This window comes from Lacerta agilis, chromosome 2 (genome assembly GCF_009819535.1).
Source record: "Lacerta agilis isolate rLacAgi1 chromosome 2, rLacAgi1.pri, whole genome shotgun sequence".
In the NCBI taxonomy this organism is placed as follows: Eukaryota; Metazoa; Chordata; class Lepidosauria; order Squamata; family Lacertidae; genus Lacerta; species Lacerta agilis.
In genome coordinates this window covers 108,333,946-108,355,884 of record NC_046313.1, presented here as the reverse complement: position 1 = coordinate 108,355,884, position 21,939 = coordinate 108,333,946, and the positions used below count along the sequence as shown (strand labels likewise).

The following is a 21,939-nucleotide window of genomic DNA, read 5'->3' as shown; positions in this document are numbered from 1 at the left end:
TGCACTGAGTAGCAGCAGATCCTGAGAATGTCAGACAGGGTATCTCCCAGCCATTCCTTGAGATACTGGGGAAGCCACCCAGAGTGGCCAGGGCACTGCAGTCAGATGGGCGGCACTCTGCCGAGATGGCAAAACTGACTGGAAAACTCAGAAACCAACTCAGAAACTTTATAAAAGAATGGGGAAAATTTATAAGTTACAGACTATTGTAAGCAGATGGAAACATTAGCAGATGGAAACATTAGTCTCCACCCCCCATCATTCAGCCCGGACACTGAGATCCAGCGCTGAGGGCCTTCTGCCGGTTCCCTCACTGCGAGAAGCAAAGCTACAGGGAACCAGGCAGAGGGCCTTCTCGGTAGTGGCGCCCGCTCTGTGGAACGCCCTCCATCAGGGGTCAGAGAAATAAACAACTACCTGTCATTTAGAAAATACCTGAAGGCAGCCCTGTTTAGGGAAGCTTTTAATGTGTGATATTTTAATGTATTTGATTTTTGTTGGAAGCCACTTTGTTGGAAGTGGCTGGGGAAATCCAGCCAGATGGGCGGGGTACGAATTATTATTATTATTATTATTATTATTATTATTATTATTATTATTAGCAGGATTTTGATCTCACTTGTAGTATAATATGCTTTGATATAAAAATTACAGTATGAAAGAATATGCAATATTAAATGTTTATAATGGGACCCCATGGAGGGGATGGGGGGGAAGTCCTGAGATTTGGAGGGATCTCTTTGTATGGATATACTTTTTGATTCTCTGTTTATAACTTTGTATTTGTAAAAATGAATTTAAACAATATTATTATTATTATTATTATTATTATTATTATTATTATTATTCCTCTAGACCGCCAAGAGACCTGCGGCTAAATGCCCATATACAAATTTAATTAATAACAGTAGTAATAATGAACAAATAAACGAACAAATAAATGCAGTTTCTGATGACCACCCCTATGTAAATGAGCAATAGCCGGATGGTGTTCCCTCGTCCTCCAGTTGGCAGGAAACACTACAGCCATGTGTGAGCCTACCAATAGTAGAAGGGCCATAGCTCAACGGTAGAGTTTCTGCTTCGTAGGCAGAAGGTCTCAGGTTCAATTCCCCAGCATCTCCCGGTAGGGCCGGGAGAGACTTCTTGCCAGAAACCCTGGAGAGCTGCTGCCACTCGGTGTAGACAACACTGAGTTAGATGGACTAAATGCTTTGACTCTGTCGAAGACAGCTTCCTATGTTCTATTCCCAAGGGAGACGCTGGGACAGCTTCACCCTTGCCCAATGCACGAGCCGTCCCTGCCCGCCGCATGGGAATCCCCACACAAGATGCGCACCGTAACGTCCGGACGAAGGCGCTGCACACGGCGCAGGTTGGGATATCCTGGGGCTTGTTGAAGGCCCAGTAGTACGAGGCAAAGGCCCCCGCCAGGACACACTGCCCCAGGGCGATGACGAAGTTAATGCACCAGAGGAGGCCCACAAAGTTGTAGATCTGGAGGTTGAAGAGGTTGCGCTGGAAGAGCCCTTCGTCGTTGTATTTGAAGAAGATGCAATCCACCAGGCAGGGCCAGTAGGTGGAGGCGTTGAATGTCTGGGGGAAGAAAGCAGGAAACGTGCTCCAATGTCAGGGGCATGGAAATGGCCGGTCTCGAAAAGGAGAGCCAAGCAGGGCAACACAATTTACTCCCCAGCAAAACAGAATCCATTTTGAACACTGGCAGGAATATAAAAGTCAGGATGGTATAGGAGCAGGGAGACCTGGGTTCAGATCTCTGAGGAGCCAGTCCTTTTCTGACTCGCCTCACTTTAATAACTTACCTCACACTTTCCGCCTTCCTTACCTCTCTCCTCTTTTCCTTCCCCCCAACTTACTCCACTACAGTGATACCTCAGGTTAAGAATTAATTCGTTCCGGAGTTCCGTTCTTAACCTGAAAATGTTCTTAACCTGAGGTACCACTTTAGCTAATGGGGCCTCCAGTTGCGGCCGCCGTGCGATTTCTGTTCTCATCCTGAAGCAAAGTTCTTAACCCAAGGTACTATTTCTGGGTTAGCGGAGTCTGTAAGCTGAAGCGTCTGTAACCTGAGGTACCACTGTATTCTCTACTGAAATTACCCCACAGCCTATTGTACAAGTAAAATACCACCACAAAATTAATAGGAAGTACAGAACAACTGCCCCCAGCATTGAAGATACACTTTTAAATACAGTGCTGAGGAGCACGATTGGATTTATTTACTCTGGCATTTGGAGGAACTTGAGGTATGAGTGTACAATCCACATGTGTGTATGTTGCACAATTTCAACCTTATGCAGCTGAAGGCTAGCCAGTTGAAACTGCACATGTTAATGTGGGCTCTGGGATGCTCTCCTCAAATCTCACAGGCTTCCAGAGCTCCCATGTTGAGAGGGCCTCAGCCCACCTCGCAGCAAGGCAGAGCCCAATCCAGCGGACCTGGCGCAAAAAGAGCTTTTAAGCCCTCTCAGGGCTTCGATTCTGGGGTGCTCACACAAGATCTTGCAGGGCTGTCTGAGTTCCCAAAAGATCTTACGTGAGGATCCCTAAGTATCCAGAGCCAGTGTGGATTGCCCCCTCAAGCTAGACAGAGAACTTATAAGAAGATATTGTTGCACCATGTCACTTGGGTTCTGGGTTCCATTTTCTGTTGCCTATGAAGCCAAAATGGCCACAACTATCCTCATTAAAACCATAAGTCAGGATGAGACACCAAAGCAGCCCAGAATTGGAGGGCTAGTCAGGGGCAGGGGTGGATATATCTGCTAATTTTGATCCTCTCAGTATCTCTGTTTTCCAATCTTACATTCAGTTCGCCACATTCTGTAGCTGTTTATGGTTTGTTTGTTTTAATCTTTTAAAAACCTCATGAAAATTCGTCAGCATTTTAATGCAAATTTCTCCTAATAAACTCACTTTTGTATTCAGTTTTGGCTAATGTAATTTTGCAAGCAATTTTTCCTAATCTAATGCACTTTTTGCATATTACTTTCCATGATAACTTCATTTTTTATGCACACCTTCCCCTAACATACACATTTTTGTAAACATTGCTTGGTTGGCAAACTTCGGGAAAGTGCAAATTTCCAAGGAATGATGTGTTTCGCTCCACACATTGTTTCAGAAAGTGGAAATGACTTTAAATGTGTGCCAAATCAAATTGATCCCCCATGCCCTCTAGTCAGAGAGGTAGATCTGGGAAACAAAGATCCTTCAGCTACGTTTGTGACTCACCATTGGGCTGCAGCTGTCATTCCCAGAGATCCCTATGCAGTCTGGGGAACTATCATTTTTGGGAACAATGCGATAGAGGGGCGCTCCAGAGGTGGCGAGATATCTGAAGGTGGGGAGTAGTCAAGGGAAGAAGACATAAAAGGAATAATGGGGGCCTCCCCAAGCCCCAACACCACCCTCACTTTTTGCCATCTTCTGTGCGGAAATGTTTAAGACCTTGTGGGACATGGAACACAGAAATTTCCCTACTGGGAACAAAAACTGAAGAGGGAGAAGCAGTGAAGAGCTGAACTTGAATATTCACGGACATTTCTAAAGCTTGCCAACATGTCAAGCTTCGCCATGCCAAGAATTTTGTGATTCAAAATTGGAAGCTGGCGTTCTTACCTGAGGATGGGAGGGTTTCAGGATGTTGTTGCCTTGGTTTTACTAGGTGCTAGGACAGGCTTCCTCAAACTAGGCCCTCTAGATGTTTTTGGCCTACAACTCCCATGATCCGTAGCTAGCAGGACCAGTGGTCAGGGATTGATGGGAATTGCAGTCTCAAAACATCTGGAGGGCCGAGTTTGAGGAAGCCTGTGTTAGGATATAAAATCTGTCACCAGGAGCTGCTACGTTCCGCCATTATACACTAGGTATCAAACGCCAAGTAGTATTACACATCTGCTATGACTTCCTGCCAAATGCCAGCCAAGTATTGAAATACAAATCTGTTCTCTTCATTCATGTACTCGCCCTATGGCTGTGTACACACTATAGCTTTTAAGTACACTCAAAGCACATTCTTTCCCTCAAAGGATTCTGGGCCTTGTAGTTTACCCCTCACAGAGTTACAGCTCCCAGCAACCCTTAACAAACTACAGTGGCCAGAATTCTTTTGACGGGAGTAAACGTGCTTCGAATGTGCTTTGAAAGGTATTGTCTGTAGGCAGCTTATTTCTAGCTTCCCTTCCTCCCAATAATGGCATAAGCTTGGTAGCAATTCAACAGGAACCACAAAGGTAAAACCATTAAAAACAAAATGTCGCAGTGCACTGCTTATATTCAGGGTTCAAGCCTCACCATTTCATTTTGTGCTATCTTTGCCCCAATAGCCGGTCAACTTTCCATGGCTGCAGAGCATACTCAGCCCCCCACCAACCAACACCCCACTTTTTATGGCACAGCTCCCAAAGATGTGTGTTTGGGGGTGCCGTGCAAGTTTGCGAGGGGCCCCCCCAAAGCGCTTTTCCCAGGGGGAAATAGCATTGCAAAATCACGCAAGATCACAGCAACCAAAATGGAAGCTGTTCTCTCACAATTAAAAACAAAACGAGATGTCTGGGTTTTTCCCGGGGCACTTGGAGGTTGCGAAGTAACAAGTCTTCTCTTAATAAAGGATACAGAGCTGTAATACCCCAATAGGCCACGCATATAATCAGCAAGACGAAGGTCACCAACGGGTACAAGAGAGAACTCATCATGTATCCAATGGCTCTACAGGAGAGAACAAGAGAGACCCCTGTAAACCCAGGTTCTCAGCTTCGATCAAACTCATCTGTAGTACAATTCTCCAGAGACACTTCAAACCAGTTAGAACCCATAATACAGCCTTTGGACCTTCTCTGCTTGTACGATTTTGCAATGTTTCCAATCTACTCTTCCCCATCTTCTTTTTATGAGTCCAAGCAAACACGGGTCTTCCCTTTAATTAGATAGCTGCACGCAGTAGAATTAAATAAAGCCTCACTGGCAGACAGTTCAAGAAATGACCACATTAAATGTGCTTCAATGCACTTTAGCACTATGCAATTATCTCCAGTGCACTTCAAATGCTTTTTTAAAACCCCAGAGAGACCCTGACTGTCGAGGAGCTTTTCGTGAACGACGTGCAAAGGGGGAAAAAAGCAGAGCTTCACAATACATTTATCTGACTGGTCAAGCCATTGGGCCATTATGTCAGGAATTCAACGGTCCCATGGGACACATCGGATTGACTGCTTGTGGGCGAACTCTCAGAACTCTGCCAGGCTCTAACACTGTCACTATATACAACTCCACACACGCAAATAACTATACGGATGTTGACTCTGCCTTGTGCAACGTTTTTCTCCCAATCCTCAGAGAGGGGCAATCAAAGCATGTCATCCACGCTTTCATCACTGGCAGAATAGAGAAGCCCCTTGGTGGCTTGTTCCGGCTGTGTGCCCATAGAGGATATACCTGGATTAGTATACAGATGAGAGGGAAGTGTGCTTTAGGATTCATAATGCCAGGATTCATAGAATCATAGAATCATAGAGTTGGAAGAGACCACAAGGGCCATCCAGTCCAACCCCCTGCCAAGCAGGAAACACCATCAAAGCATTCCTGACAGATGGCTGTCAAGCCTCTGCTTAAAGACCTCCAAAGAAGGAGACTCCACCACACTCCTTGGCAGCAAATTCCACTGTCCAACAGCTCTCACTGTCAGGAAGTTCTTCCTAATGTTTAGGTGGAATCTTCTTTCTTGTAGTTTGAATCCATTGCTCAGTGTCCACTTCTCTGGAGCAGCAGAAAAAAACCTTTCTCCCTCCTCTACATGACATCCTTTTATATATTTGAACATGGCTATCATATCACCCCTTAACCTTCTATTCTCCAGGCTAAACATACCCAGAATTACTTCAACCCTCCCCAGGGGGGCGACAGAGCAATAAAAGGACTGTGATGACTACAGTAGCCCCCCTGGGCCCAAACAGTGAGACATGGTTGTGTGTATTCTTTCCCCAGTATGGCACATGGGCAAACAATTTAGATTTTATCATGCTAACACGTGAACCGCTGAAATTTATGGCTGAATCTGAAGAGACCACTAAGTCTCTTCTCACAGAACTGTCACAGTTGCGTCGAATCACAATACAGGACCGTCTTGCACTGGACTTTGTACTGTCCACGAACGGAGGAGTCTGTGCACTCATAGGGACTGAATGCTGTACCCACGTGTCAGACCAAACTCTGAATATTACCGGACATTTGAACAATATTAATTCTCTCATAATACCCCTGACTACCTTGCAACACGAAGGACTTTCTGACTGGGACCTCTGGGGTTGGTTGCCGAAAGGGAATTGGCTCAGGGACATTGCAAAGGGTATACTTTTAATTTTCATCACCCTGACCATGTGCCTCAATACTATGTGTTGTTGTATCCATTGTGCCCCTTCCTTACTAAACTCCGTGCCTAGAAAATCACCACCAGCACTGCAAGCCCCAATTATCCAAGCTGGGCATCCAGAAATTATTCAGATGTACCACCTTGGAAATGCGGAGTACATAAGAATCGATGTGGGGCAAAAATGAATTCTGGATAGAATTCATTCCAGCCCCAGAGAGGGGACCGCGCTAAATGCACTGGGGGGGGGGCAACCTTGTAAGTTATATGAGATATTACTATGAAGGAATCCTGTACATCATGAACTGTACAGGTGAAACTCGAAAAATTAGAATATCGTGGGAAAGTCCATTTATGTAAGCAATTGTTTTCATTAGCTACTAGCGTTTAATATATGAGATGGACTCATGACATGCAAAGCGAGATATGTCAAGCCTTTATTTGTTATAATCGTGATGATTATGGCGTACAACTGATGAAAACCCCAAAGCTGAAATTGTTAATTTGGGGTTCTCATCAGCTGTACGCCATAATCATCACAATTATAACAAATAAAGGCTTGACATATCTCCCTTTGCATGTCATGAGTCTATCTCACATATTAGTTTCACCTTTTAAGTTGAATTACTGAAAGAAACGAACCTTTCCACGATATTCTAATTTTTCGAGTTTCACCTGTACTTTATTCCTGAAAAAAGCCACAATTGCAAAAAGGCAACTCCACAAGGCTCCTGATACACTACACTGACATACCTCACACATTCAGTGTAAGAAATGACACGAGGCAAGGTAAATGACAATTGATTCACAGTTTATGCATTAGATGCAAACAATGAGAGGAAATGTGCATGAGGAGGTGAGACTGCAAGGGGCCACAAACATTCCAGCAGAAATCCATAGATGTCCTGAGTCAAGTAGCTGTTACATTCTTTTTAGCAAAGCTGTTCCTGTTGGGGGGGAAAGAGCTGACAGATTAGCCAGCAATTATGCATATGCCCAACTCCAGAAGACCCCCATGGCTTGGGGCAGATCTGATCTACAAGAACTGTCTGTATTTAATAACAGTGTCAGCTCCAGCCAATGAATGTTATCTAACAGCGCCATCTAGAGTATGTAACACTGGAACTGCAGCCATATGAAATGTTGACAACTGTAGGAAGGTGTGAAGCAGGGCTGGCGAGAGGTGTGGCCCAGGGAGAGGGGCGTGTGGCTTGGGGAGAGGGTCCCAAGGGCCGGACAGAGGTCTGCATTTGGCCCCTGGGACCTTAGGATCCGCACACACTGGCCTTACGGAGACTCCCTTACCTGCTGGCTTCCTTGATGAGAGTGATGGCAATCATGATCTGCTTTCGGAGAAACACGAGGGTGAGGAGCATGATGCCTTCCACCACGCAGAGGATGATCACTGGAGGCGAGAGAAGGAGATTCACACCTGGGCCACTCTCATAACCAAGCTCTGGGAACTCTGGGTTTTTTACACCAGGGTCGCCCATCTTCTAACACCCGTTTTCCTGCCCGCTCCCCTCCGCCCAGTAACTTACAGGCGGCCAGCCACGTCTCCTTGACGCTGCGGTAGGCGCCCACGTTGGTGGTGAAACCGACTTTCTTGATGGTGGCTCCTTCCTGGTTGAGTTTCTGGTACTCCGTATAGCAGTGGTAGATCCCTGGAAAGCAAAGAGGCAGAGATCGATAGACGCTCCCCCACCCCCATCCTGAAAACATGAATAGTTTTCAGGAGAAGGGCTGTAGGTCAGGTGAGGAGCATCTATTTGGCATGAAGATCCCCAGGTTTAGTCCCCAGCATTAATATGCAAGATTTTATGTATGTGTATAATAAAAGGGTTTTAAAAAAGAAGAGGGGACCTGCTCTGAATTGTCCTGACAGTGCTCTCTCTATATGGAAGTAGGTCCGGGGGGGCAGCATCTGTTTTGCATGCACAATGTCCCATCTTCGATTCCAAAGTGTATCTCCAGGCAGGACTGGCAAATATCCTCTCCCTGAAGCCCTGGGGAGCTGCTGCCAGTCAGTGTAGACAATACTGAGCTGGGTGGGCTAGTGAAATTCAGATATTCAGCAGGCACCCTGTGTTCCTAGTCCTTTCATGCAGGGTTATCGTTTGCTGGCAGAGTAGAATCATAGAATCATAGAGTTGGAAGAGACCACAAGGGCCATCCAGTCCAACCCCCTGCCAAGCAGGAAACACCATCAAAGCATTCCTGACAGGCTTGGCAACACCAGAATTTGCTGCATGTTTCCCCATTTAATATGCATAGTCCACATTACAGGGGGGATTTGAAGGGCTAATGTTAAGTCTGGTTTACCTGATAACAGTGATAATCCTATATCTTGGGGGAAGCTGGGCCCATTTGGCATGGCAATACTGTTTTGGGGTGGGTGGATCAATTGCCGCTTTCTGCTGCTTTCGTTTCCATGCATATGAACTCAAATGCATTGTTCTTTTCCGGCTGTGCGTGTTAACTATTTCTAGTGTGCTCCTGAAAGGAGGATGTTTCTTCAGATTTGCAGAAAACCAGGAAACCACACAAGCAAATCTATACTTGCCTGACAGTATGTGTTTGCACACTTCTTGAGCAGGGATTTTGTGTGTGTGAAAAACAAGGCGTTCACACAGCAGTTGGCACGCATGTCAACCATAGAATCAACAAATTAGAAGGTGGGGATAAATGCAGAAGGGAAAGCCTACCAGGATGAGCAGGAAAGACTAAATACCTACATTGGCTCCCAGTACGTCAAAGTGTTGGTGCTGACCTTTAAAGCCCTAAATGGCTTCATAGAATCATAGAATCCTAGAGTTGGAAGAGACCACAAGGGCCATCCAGTCCAACCCCCTGCCAAGCAGGAAACACCATCAAAGCATTCCTGACAGATGGCTGTCAAGCCTCCGCTTAAAGACCTCCAAAGAAGGAGACTCCACCACACTCCTTGGCAGCAAATTCCACTGCCGAACAGCTCTCACTGTCAGGAAGTTCTTCCTAATGTTTAGGTGGAATTTTCTTTCCTGTAGTTTGAATCCATTGCCATTGCCCCGTGTCCGCTTCTCTGGAGCAGCAGAAAACAACCTTTCTCCCTCCTCTATATGACATCCTTTTATATATTTGAACATGGCTATCAGATCACCCCTTAACCTTCTCTTCTCCAGGCTAAACATACCCAGCTCCCTAAGCCGTTCCTCATAAGGCATCGTTTCCAGGCCTTTGACCATTTTGGTTGCCCTCCTCTGGACACGTTCCAGCTTGTCAGTATCCTTCTTGAACTGTGGTGCCCAGAACTGGACACAGTATTCCAGGTGAGGTCTGACCAGAGCAGAATATAGTGGTACTATTACCTCCCTTGATCTAGACGCTATACTCCTATTGATGCAGCCCAGAATTGCATTGGCTTTTTTAGCTGCTGCATCACACTGTTGACTCATGTCAAGTTTATGGTCTACCAAGACTCCTAGATCCTTTTCACACGTACTGCTCTCAAGCCAGGAGTATCTGGGGTTCAGTCTCCAGCATTAATGTACAAAATAAAATATATCTATTTATAATATAAGGCTTTTTTTTTTAAAGGAGAACGGCCCCTGTTGTTAACTGTCGTGGCAATGCTCTTTACGCACAGAGCCAGCCTGTTTGAGCTGTTGTTGGCATCCATCTGTCTCGGGAGACAACAGAAGCATGTGCCTTTCGGCTGCTGGAGGTTACAGCGCCTGTGAGGCTGTAGAGACCGATACAGTCGTATCTTGGATCCCGAACGCCTTGCGAGTTGAATGTTTTGGCTCCCAAATGCCGCAAACCTGGAAGTGAGTGTTCCTGTTTGCAAACGTTCTTTGGATCCCGAACGTCCGACGTGGTTTACACGGCTTCCGATTGGCTGCAGGAACTTCCTGCAGCCAATCAGAAGCCATGCCTTGGTTTCTGAATGTTTTCAAAGTCGAGCAGACTTCCAGAATGGATTCTGTTCGACTTCCGAGGTACCGCTGTATATAAGAGAGAGATGAGATTTTTGTCGTTGCTCAAACTGAGGGCTTTAATTCGCCGTGAGAATTTGGACTTCCCACCTTCCAGGAAAAAGATTTCTCTCAAGCAGAAGGTCTCGGCTTCTGATGCTCCCCAACTCATCCCTTGCCCTCCCTTTGTGTGGAGGAGATCGGAAACAGACAAATTAATGTGGGACAAAGAAAGATCCACACAACACACATGACAGGAAGGCTGGCAACATCAACCCTGCCATGTGGGAATAATAATAATAATTATTATTATTATTAATACCCCACCCATCTGACTAGGTTGCCCCAGCCACTCTGAATGGCTGCCAACACATATAAAAACATAATAAAACATATCATTATGTTATATTGTAATAAATAATAATTATAATAATTATAATAAATTAAATCCCATGCAGATGACCGCAGGGCCTGGTGACAGAGAGTCAGGTCAAATATCCATAGCAGTGGCCAATGACCCCCGGGAGGGCAGCAGAGAGAAGAAACGGCCTGATGCTTCTGCGACAGCACAACCGGACGCCTTCATCTGCCCCAGCTACAACAAAACATGTCTCTCCCATATCGGTCTCTACAGCCACAGCAGCCTCTGCAATCTTCCCACGGTTTGACTTCACTCCCAAAGGCGCACTCCTCCATGGTCTCCCGAGACAGATGGATGTCAACAACACTTAAAGCATAATCATTTAAATTGTGTGGCACCCCCCCCCCCAAAGAATCCTGGGAGCTGTAGTTTGTTAAGGACGCTGGGGAACTATTGCTCTGTGAGGGGAAAACTGCACCTCCCAGGATTCCTTGGGGAAAGTCAGGGAGATGTAGGCCTGTGGCCTTCTTCACTTTGTCTCCTCCACTTTGGCCCCTTCCCCACCACGTTACTCACCGTAGGCCGCGGTGACCAGCACCCCAACAATGATGGCCCACACCAGAGTCTTAGCAATGCAACGTAGCAGCATCAAGAATATCAGGCTTAGGACCAAGGCAATCAGCAGTGCTCTGGGGGGAAGGAAGACAAGGTAAGAGAGAGTCAGATCACAGAGGTTTTTCAGGTCTGCTGAAAAATGCACTCACCCAGCCAACCCGAAATCTAACCACCAACTTCCAGCAGCCACACACCCTCCTCCGAATACGCCATTCCAGCCTGCCTCCCACCCAGTTTCCAGCATTCTGTGCCGTGCCATTCCACTTGTCCAGCACCACTGAGTGCAGCCAATCATCGACGGGCTTTTAAAGGGGAGGCGGGCAGGGGCGTAGCAAGGGGGCGGGGGGGGGCCCAGCAGCACCCTGCTGAGGGTGACACTTCGGGCGGTGGCCCCGCCCCCTGGGCTTTTTTATTAAAATTATTATTATTATTATTATTATTATTATTATTATTATTATTATTATTATTATTTTTAAAGGCTATTTTCGACACTGCCGGTGTAGAGCTGCAGGGGCGGCCAGCCAGGAGGGTTGTCACCCCCCCCCCTCGCTGGCCGCCCCTGCGGCTCCACCCCGGCAGCGCCGGAAATAGTCCCCGCCTTCCAGCGGCGGAGCTCGGCATGGAGGCAAGGGGCGGGCCAGCGAGGAGGGGTGCCACCCCCTCCTCGCTGGCCCGCCCCTTGCCTCCATGCCGAGCGCCACCGCTGGCTGCCTTGCAGAGCCGGGGCATGGGGAGGGGTAGGAGCAGCCGCGGTATGAAGGGGTGCCCCCGCCGGGTGGCAGCTTCGGGAGTACCCCGAAGCCGCCGCCCGGCACCCCGGGGGCGGGGCGTCGCGTACGTCATGACGCACGCCCCCGCCCCCCGATGCCCCACCCCCAGGGGTGCCTCTTGGCTTCCCGCCCCCGGCAGCCAAGGGGCTAGAAATGCCCCTGGAGGCGGGCTTTCCCTGTAGGCCTTTTGTATTCCTGCCAACCTTCAGGATCCCCCAAGCTTGCTAATAGTTTCTCCTGTGTAAGCCATTGTGCTCGCAGTCTGGGCACTGGCAATAGAGGGGAACGACATGTCTTGCCACTTGCGCCAGACACTGCCGTATTGCCAGAGACAGGACATCAAGAGGTTTTTCTGCTCCCAGTGTAGCAAGAATGAAAATCAGCAACAGGTACAAGATCCATCCCCCTACCCCCCAAAAAATAGAGTACTGAAAGTGAAAACTTCACAATTCTGCAGGTTTTCCTCAAGAGATAAATTGATTCAATGGAGCGGTATTAGTCAACAGTATTTCAATAGAACTGCATTTTATGTGTTCTGTTGCAATCCATTTGTGTAATCAGCTCTGGGTAGCGATTCAGCACGCTAGCAAGGATATGCTAGGAGTCAAGTCTAACAAGAACAATCTCCTTTATTGCAGTAGGAACTTGACTGGCTGGAGGGAAAGGGAGAGCTCCTTTTATACTCTCAGGAACAGGAGCTGAGGAAAGGATACATTTAGATTTTGGTGGGACCCAATCAGAGTAAGGATCCAAATTGTGTCAACAAGTTAACCAATAGCAACTGTCATCCCACCCGTTTGAATCACCCTGGAGCGGGAAAGGTAGTTACAGAGCTAGCAGTGAAACTCATGTATGCATATTAAACCAATACATAACAGTTCCATTAAAACATTTTTATACTGCTGTTCATAAAAGATACCAGAGCAGTTTACAACAATTATAGGTAAAGCCGCACAATAAAAGTCATACAAAAATGTTAACATCAGAAATGGGCTAATTATTGTGGACATGTGTCCTCTTAACTGCCTGCATAATAAGCCTGATGGGATAGAAATGGTTTTAGCAGGTGTTTAAAAGCTGAACAGAAGGCTCCTCCTGTTCCAGCTGTTTTCCTCTCGTATACCATTATGCTAAATGTTTAGTGATCTATAAAAGTTTTAAATAAGTAAAGTGACACCACCAATTCCTGGAGGGAAGGCAGAACCAGATACATTTCCCACAGCAGAAGTATGTGAATGCACTCAAGCCTTGGCCCCCAGAATAAAATATTTGAGGGGGCTGCCCCCCAAAGTTGATGGGCATTCCCATTCCCATGGTGTGTGTGCACTACTTCATGTGATCAATTACATGGGGCGGGGCTTATCTGGGCCCCCACAATATTTTATTCAAGTTGGTACCCCTGTTCAACTGAGATTTCAACTCTGCCTCAAGCTTCACAGTGCATCCATAAGGCCTAGAAACTTGATTAGTTTTCAAACAAAATTTCAGAACACTAGAATGCTGTTTTCTGAGCCAAAAGCCACACTGCACACTTGCACAGCGAAGTAAAAAGTATACAACATTTGGCTCCGACCATAACCATAAACCATTGGTCTTCAACGTTGGGTTGCCCAGTCATTGTAGGACTACAGCTCCCATCATCCCTGACCCTCAGCTAAGCTGGCTGGGGATGATGGGAGTTGGAGTCCAATAACACCTGGGGACTCCCAGTTGAAGGTCGTTGCCATATACACCTTCAGCCTCCAGAGCCACCCTCAGGCTTTATGAAGTAATGCACAAATCATGGCTGCCCTCTCCGTCACAAAGCTACTCCCTTCTCAACTTGTTCAGCCACTCACATCAAGATCCAGTACCACGACCGCGTGAAATCCTCAAAGATCTGCAGTCCAAGGTTCTTGGCGCCGATAGACTGTAGTAGCTGTCTGCAGAGACAAGGGACCAAAATGGTAGCTATGAGAGGGGGGACGGGACCCAGGAGGACTAATGCCAAAAATAGAAGAGGAGGAGCCAGAAAACAAACTTTGAGGGCAAAGGCAGTCTTGGCACTAAGAGGGTGAAAAAGGGACTGTCTAGGGCATTTGTAAAATTAGGACGCAGTGCTATACGTTTCCGAGCACAATTCAAAGTGTTGTTGCTGACCTTTAAAGCCCTAAACCGCCTCAGCCCAGTATACCTGAAGGAGCGTCTCCACCCCCATCGTTCAGCCCGGACACTGAGGTCCAGCTCCGAGGGCCTTCTGGCGGTTCCCTCACTGCGAGAAGTGAGGTTACAGGGAACCAGGCAGAGGGCCTTCTCGGTGGTGGCACCCACCCTGTGGAATGCCCTCCCACCAGATGTCAAGGAAATAAACAACCACCTGACTTTTAGAAGACATCTGAAGGCAGCCCTGTTTAGGAAAGTTTTTAATGTTTGATGTTTTATCGTGTTTTTAATATTCTGTTGGGAGCCGCCCAGAGTGGCTGGGGAAACCCAGCCAGAAAGGTAGGGTATAAATAAAATAAATTATTATTATTATTATTATTATTATTATTATTATTATTATTATAATATCAGGCTCCCAGAAGAGGCCACCATCTTGGACAGCTTCCAAAGAGGATTGGACAAATTCGAGAAAGATTTGGCTAGCCATGGCTACTAGGTACGATGGCTAGGCAGCTTTTGAAAACCAGTTGCTGGAAAACATGGGAGGTGAAAGGGCTCTTGGGCTCTCTGGTTTCCCATAGGCCTCTGGTTGGCCTCTGTGAGAACAGGGTGATGGACTAGACGCCGGCAGACTGTTATCCCTCTGTGTTCATCTGACCCACTGCTGTCAGCTCTGACTGGCAGAGGCTTCCCTGGGTCTCAAGCTGAGAGAGGTATTCCACATTCTCCCGCTGCCTCATGCTATGTTTAACTGGAAATGCCAGTGATTGTAGGACGTTCTGTGGCATGTGCCGCAGAGCCCCTTCAAAATCACTGCACCCCGATACCCAGTCTAACCAGGAATTCACTGAAGTTCGCCCAGGGAGTCAAAGGACTTACTCTGTGCCATTCTTGATAGTGTCCAGAGTTTTGTTTTTATCCATCCCGCTCACATTGAAGGATTCAGCTTGAGAGGAGTCAAAAGTAGGGAAGCAACGGTTCATTACTGTAAAAAAAAAGAAATAGACGTAGATTAGCGTCAATTCTTGAAGACACGGGACATCGGCAGAGCAGGCCTAGCACCAGCAAGATCCTTGGGGCCAATTACACAACATATTGGAGGGTGCTGTTCATGAGATTTTGATGCTGTGCCTAAAACACTGCCCCATTGTGAGCACTGGAGGGCAGGCAACACTGGCCTCTGTCCCTCTTTCCTTCCTTCCCTCCTCCGATGCCCTCTCACGTTTCTGCCTCCCAAAGGCTTTGCACGGCTATTTGTTGCAGCAGCCCTGGCTACAAGCTCCCCCAGGTGAATGGTGCCTCTGGGGCTGGCCAGGGGGTGCTGGTTGCCAGGAGCTGAAGTGGCCATGTTGTAAGCAAACAAGCAGGCAAGGGAATGGACAGAGCAGTGGGAGGCCGGGCAGGCAGGCAGGTGCTGCGCTGGCCTTTCCTGTGCTTGCTGTGTGCAAGGCCTGCCTGGGAGCCGAGTGCCCGATGCTGAAGGGGAGCCTTTCTGCCATGCAGGTGTTGTGATATTATTACAAGCCGAGCTGCGAACGCTGCAGCAGCGAGGCCAGCATGACTGTGTCTGTTTTTATCCTGTGGGAAAGCCACTAGTTCTGTTTTCCCACGCACGTGATGTTTTTTACTGTACTGTTGTATTTTACTTTCAGTTCTGGCTCGAGAGATGCTGGACGCTATTATGGACAGCTCTGAAATCATGAGCTGGCAAGCAGAGACATACTCTGCATTTAATCTGCAATAAAGTAGTTTTAGCCTTCACGGCTAGTGTGTGTTGTTCTTCAAGCTGGGGAACAATCACATATTACTAATGTGCCCACTGCTGCCTCCCAAGGTAAAAGTGCTGGCTTCATGTTCACCTTTGGCCAGTCTCTGTTGGGCCACTAAAGCTGGGGGGTATCCTCTTCCCAGGCCCCTGTGGGGCAGTGTGAGGAGGCACCTCTCTTTGGGGCAGGGGGGCAGCTCAGAGACCAGGGGCGGTTGAAAATATCAGCACAGAACACAAATTATGTGCCGAATCCAAATGTTATAAAATACAATCATGAACAGTGGTCAAGGCATTGTTTAACAGTATTAAAAAATCCCGAAATATTAATGAAAGCGTGGGGTGAGAGACACAAAAAGCTTTGGGAAGAAATCAATCCGACATCCATTCTATTCACAGAGCACATGGGAGCACTGAGTTATTACCTCACACTCTATTTCATCTTTTTTTAAAAAAAATCCTCATAGCAACCCTGCAAGGTAGGAAAGTTAGCTTGAGAGGGAGTGACTGGTTCAAGGCCTCTTAAGTGAACCTGGGCCTCAGTCAGTCCACTTCTAACCATGATACCACACCACACTGGCTCTCTGGTACGAATTCTTGGCTGAATAAATTGTAAAATCACGGTAGCAAATTCAAACGCACATGAAATTCGCATACACAGCCCATGCATACATATTTCAAACATCCACTGCAATATTTTCATTGAACCGAGAAGTCCTCACTCCCAAAGTCCTCCCCGGAACATAAACAGCTGCTTTATACAGAGTTAGACCACCGGTCCATTTGACCCTACGAGGTTCTAGTCACCCATGTGGTCTAAGAACGCTTCACACTTTTCATAGAATCATAGAATCATAGAGTTGGAAGAGACCACAAGGGCCATCCAGTCCAACCCCTTGCCAAGCAGGAAACACCATCAAAGCATTCCTGACAGATGGCTGTCAAGCCTCCGCTTAAAGACCTCCAAAGAAGGAGACTCCACCACACTCCTTGGTAGCAAATTCCACTGCCGAACAGCTCTCACTGTCAGGAAGTTCTTCCTAATGTTTAGGTGGAATCTTCTTTCTTGTAGTTTGAATCCATTGCCCCGTGTCTGCTTCTCTGGAGCAGCAGAAGACAACCTTTCACCCTCCTCCATATGACATCCTTTGATATATTTGAACATGGCTATCATATCACCCCTTAACCTTCTCTTCTCCAGGCTAAACATACCCAGCTCCCTAAGCCGTTCCTCATAAGGCATCGTTTCCAGGCCTTTGACCATTTTAGTTGCCCTCCTCTGGACACGTTCCAGCTTGTCAGTATCCTTCTTGAAATGTGGTGCCCAGAACTGGACACAGTATTCCAGGTGTGGTCTGACCAGAGCAGAATATAGTGGTACTATTACCTCCCTTGATCTAGACGCTATACTCCTATTGATGCAGCCCAGAATTGCATTGGCTTTTTTAGCTGCTGCATCACACTGTTGACTCATGTCAAGTTTTGCCCCATTAAATTAAAATTCCTCATGATGCCTCAGGGTACAGAGGCGGTCCATGCCCCACTGAAAGTTGTACAGTAGGGAAATTTTTTCTGGCATTGCTTTTCCTTTTGGCAGTGCTGAAGCAACGGAAGACATGACACCCAGCAGAATTCTCTCCTGTGCCGCTCATCAAGGTAGATGAAACCTCAGTCAAAGGACTGGGAGCTTGTGAGGAGACTGAACCCAGATTGTGTGCTCACCTGGCTCAGACGGGACAGTGAATTCTGGACAAAGCTGGAGGTTGAGAATTTCTGACACACTCTGTGAATTAAACGGAAAGTTAAAACTTGCTTTCTGGTGCAGTTTCATTCATTCAAGATATTCCTACCCCCCCCCCCACCACCACCACCTAAAAATCTTTCCGCCAACGTGGCTCTTCCCAGCAATTTAGTGCAAATTTCTCCCAATTAACCCATTTATTTTATGCAACGTTGACACTTTTGGCAAGCAGCTCCCCTTACTATGATGCAATCTTGCATGCTATTCTCACCAGTACCTTCGTTTTTATGCACCGTTTATCCCTCATTTTTTTGTAAACCTTGTTTGGCTGGAAGACTGCTTTGCAAAATTCAGGCGGGTGCAATTTTCGAACGCTATAGCTGTGTTTCGCTTGTGCATTGTTTTGGAAAGCGAGAATGCGACAGATCCAGCTTTAAATGTGTGCTGAATCAAATATCTCCTCCAATCCATCCCTATCCAGAAGGAGGGCAGGAAACCAAGGCAAACACTCCCAATAAGAGATAGCAGTGGCCACTAACTTGGATCTAACCTAAGAAATCTCTATGTGGGACAAGAAGCTACAGTTAGAACTGGATATGGAATAACTGATTGGTTCAAAATTGGGAAAGGAGTACAGCAAGGCTGTATATTGTCTCCCTGCTCATTTAACTTATATGCAGAATTCATCATGCGAAAGGCTGGGCTGGATGAATCCCAAACCGGAATTAAGATTGCCGGAAAAAATATCAACAACCTCAGATATGCTGATGACACAACCTTGATGGCAGAAAGTGAGCCGGACATGACTGAACAACTGAACAACAACAATCAGTCTCTCCATGGCTACTAGCCACAATGTCTATTTTCCACTTCCGGTGTGGGAGGCAGTATACCTCGGAATATGCTTGTGAAACATGGACCACTTATAAACGCCATCTCCAACTCCCCGAAAGATTCCATCAACGGTGCCTCCGAAAAAATTTACACATCACCTGGGAAGTCAGGCGAACTAATGCCAGTTGTAAGGTTTTCAGTGGCTGCTCATGAGTAACCAGGCTGACTCCGAGACGTCTAAAACTAGGTTTCTTTATTGTGCAATATATACAGTGCAGCTCCAAAAAAAGACGTCCAGCTCATCCTTCGGCAGAGTCCGGGAATGGCCCCTTCCGGCTCTTTGCCCAGCATAAAAGGCGCGGGGTGCGGAACCCCCGCCTACCCCCTCTGCGTCTTTCCCCCCTGCGCAAATGGGGAGACGGAAGAGGTGCCTCCCCTCCAGCCTCTGCTTGGTGCTCGGGCTCTCTTTCCCTGCCAGAGCCCTGACTCCTACTTCCCGCTCCCATCTCTCCCTCCCCACTAGAGGGATCACTGCCTTCCTGAATGGAGGAAGATGAATTGCTCAGCAGTTGAGGGGGGGGCTCACGATACCGATAAAGCCCTGACAACTCCTTGCCTTCTGGCAAGGGCAGCCCCCTGACACCGGTGTACTGGAAGAAGCAAAGATCATCAACTTCGTTGGAATGGTCATATTGTGCAGATGCCTAATTATCATCTTCTAAAGTAACTGTTGTTGTTGTTGTTCAGTCGTGTCCGACTCTTCATGACCCCATGGACCAGAGCACGCCAGGCACGCCTAGCCTTCACTGCCTCTCGCAGTTTGGCCAAACTCCTGTTAGTAGCTTCGAGAACACTGTCCAACCATCTCATCCTCTGTCGTCCCCTTCTCCTTGTGCCCTCCATCTTTCCCAACATCAGGGTCTTTTCCAGGGAGTCTTCTCTTCTAATGAGGTGGCCAAAGTACTGGAGCCTCAACTTCAGGATCTGTCCTTCTAGTGAGCACTCAGGGCTGATTTCTTTAAGAATGGATAGGTTTGATCTTCTTGCAGTCCATGGGACTCTCAAGAGTCTCCCTCAAGGCAAATCTTTAAAAATGTAGTATAAGCACAGACAACTGGGAAACACTGGCCTGCGAGCGCTCCAGTTGGAGAACAGCCTTTGCCAAATGTTTCATGGGCTTTGAAGTCACTCAAACTCAGGATGAAAAGGAGAAAGGCGCTAAGAGGAAGGCACGCTTGGCAAACCCTCACCGTGATCAACTCCCACCCGGAAACCTATGTCCCCACTGTGGAAGGATGTGTGGATCCAGAATTGGCCTCCACGGTCACTTACAGACTCACTGTTAAAACCGTGTTTATGGAAGACAATCTTACTCGGCTGCGAGTGATCGCCAAAGAAGAAGAGCTCTGATTATACTTCTGCTGGGAATTGCAAGGAGGAGAGGGCTGTTGTGTTAATGTTCTGCTTGTGGGCTTCCCATCAAGGCATCTGACTGGCCCCTGATGGGCACAGGCCTGATCCAGCCAGGATCTCTTCTTATGGCCTGTACACTTGCGGAATGGAGAAATGGGTGGGGGAGAAGAACCAACCTGCCATAACGAAAGTTGCCAACTTACCAGGTTGGTTGTCTTCAGGTCAACTGATGGCTGGCACAGGGTCTGGTTCCATATGTCCTCGGGCTTATCCTTTCGGATAATCTGCGGAGGCACCGCCCAGAATTTGTCAGGGCAGGATGGGACGCAGATCTGGAGAGAGGGAAAGGAAGGCAAGCGCATGGAACAAACGCTGGTGGGGTTTGCAAAGATTATCAATTGCTTTGATCTGACAGAATTTCCAACTGTCACGTCTGGAGTCTGGGAGAAGTCAAGGCCCCCAACTTCTCACTTTTCTTGGTTTTGCCTTCTCTCGCAGTTAGGGTTGCCAACTTTTTACAATGGCCCTACCCCTGTGCCATAATCATCATCAGCACAGCGCACAAGGGAAGGGTTGTGGCTCAGTGGGAAAGAGCGCATTCCGCGTGCAGAAGCCCTGGGTTCAATCCCCCGGCGGCACTAGGTAGTGTCTGGAAAGAAGGCTGATGTAATGCAATTTGAAAATGGGCAGTGGGCAGATAAAGTTGAAGGGAACGGAAACAAAATGGGCATGAGAAAGTGCTTCCTGCTACAGCCAGCTCCATCTCAGGAACCCCTCCGGAGCCTGCCCACTCTTCTTACCTGTGGTGTCGGGCATTGCAACCCGCTCATTGCAGCCGATATGAGGTTGAAACTTGTGGCGCATTTCATAATGTTTAGGTAGAAAACGAAAGGTTTGTCCCTGCAAAACACAAAGAGAGAGAGTGAAACAAACCCAGATTCATTAAATAATTAGAGGACGCGGGTGGCGCTGTGGGTTAAACCACAGAGCCTAGGGCTTGCTGATCAGAAGGTGGGCGGTTCGAATCCCCGCGATGGGGTGAGCTCCTGTTGCTCGGTCCCTGCTCCTGCCCACCTAGCAGTTCAAAAGCACATCAAAGTGCAAGTAAATAAATAGGTACTGCTCCAGCGGGAAGCTAAACGGCGTTTCCGTGCACTGCTCTGATTCGCCAGAAGCGGCTTTGGGGTGCTGGCCACATGACCTGGAAGCTGTACGCTGGCTCCCTCGGCCAGTAACGCAAGATGAGCGCCGCAACCCCAGAGTCGGACACGACTGGACCTAATGGTCAGGGGTCCCTTTACCTTGTTAGGGAGGAGAGGGGAGGCCATATCTTAGTCAGGGGCAGAGTCAACAATTCAGGGGCCAATGGCTAAGAGAAGCTTTCTTCCCAGGGCATGGACAAAAATGGGGCTAAATGCACCATAGAGTGGTTTAGCAATCATAGAACTGTAGAGTTGGAAGGGAACACGAGGGTCATCTAGCCCGACCCCCTGCAATGCAGGAATCTCTTGGCTATGGCAAGCGAAACTTATGGAACATTCAGAACTGGCAAAACTAACAGAAAAACTACATGAAAAGGACGACAAAGACAATGGGAACTATTTATAACATATACGAAGAGGCAACATTAAGAAATGGACTCATTGGCTGGGTTTGAGTAAACAATCACAACTGTATACAACAAAAGTTAAGAGTATATGTATTGGGGAAATTTTGGGGAAACAGTAAACAGGGTGAACAATATGGAAATAAAGCAAAATGGGAGTACTGTATGAGGGAAGTCCAGGGGAGGAGGGTAGAAATATGAAAAATTGTTAAAGATATATTGTCAGAAGAAGTATACATGGAAAAATCAATAAAAAAAATTTTTTTTTTTAAAAAAGAAAGAAATCTTTTGGCCAATGTGTGTCTTGAACCCATGACCTTGAGATGAAGAGTCTCGTGCTCTCCCAACTGA

At 47.3% G+C, this 21,939-nt stretch overlaps 1 protein-coding gene across 1 annotated transcript in view; it reads right to left on the bottom strand.

The window, feature by feature from the left end:
- Positions 1 to 21,939, bottom strand: part of SLC44A4 (solute carrier family 44 member 4) — a 48,549-nt gene that overhangs the window by 6,465 nt on the left and 20,145 nt on the right. Inside the window, exons 5-15 of the mRNA XM_033141693.1 lie at positions 20,783 to 20,882; positions 20,186 to 20,314; positions 17,717 to 17,777; positions 15,109 to 15,214; positions 13,926 to 14,009; positions 11,279 to 11,391; positions 7,930 to 8,052; positions 7,694 to 7,793; positions 4,639 to 4,731; positions 3,256 to 3,358; positions 1,340 to 1,596 (exon numbers count right to left, since the gene is read on the bottom strand). Coding sequence (XP_032997584.1) covers positions 1,340 to 1,596; positions 3,256 to 3,358; positions 4,639 to 4,731; positions 7,694 to 7,793; positions 7,930 to 8,052; positions 11,279 to 11,391; positions 13,926 to 14,009; positions 15,109 to 15,214; positions 17,717 to 17,777; positions 20,186 to 20,314; positions 20,783 to 20,882 — 1,269 coding nt within the window. The remainder of the gene's footprint in view (positions 1 to 1,339; positions 1,597 to 3,255; positions 3,359 to 4,638; positions 4,732 to 7,693; positions 7,794 to 7,929; positions 8,053 to 11,278; positions 11,392 to 13,925; positions 14,010 to 15,108; positions 15,215 to 17,716; positions 17,778 to 20,185; positions 20,315 to 20,782; positions 20,883 to 21,939) is intronic.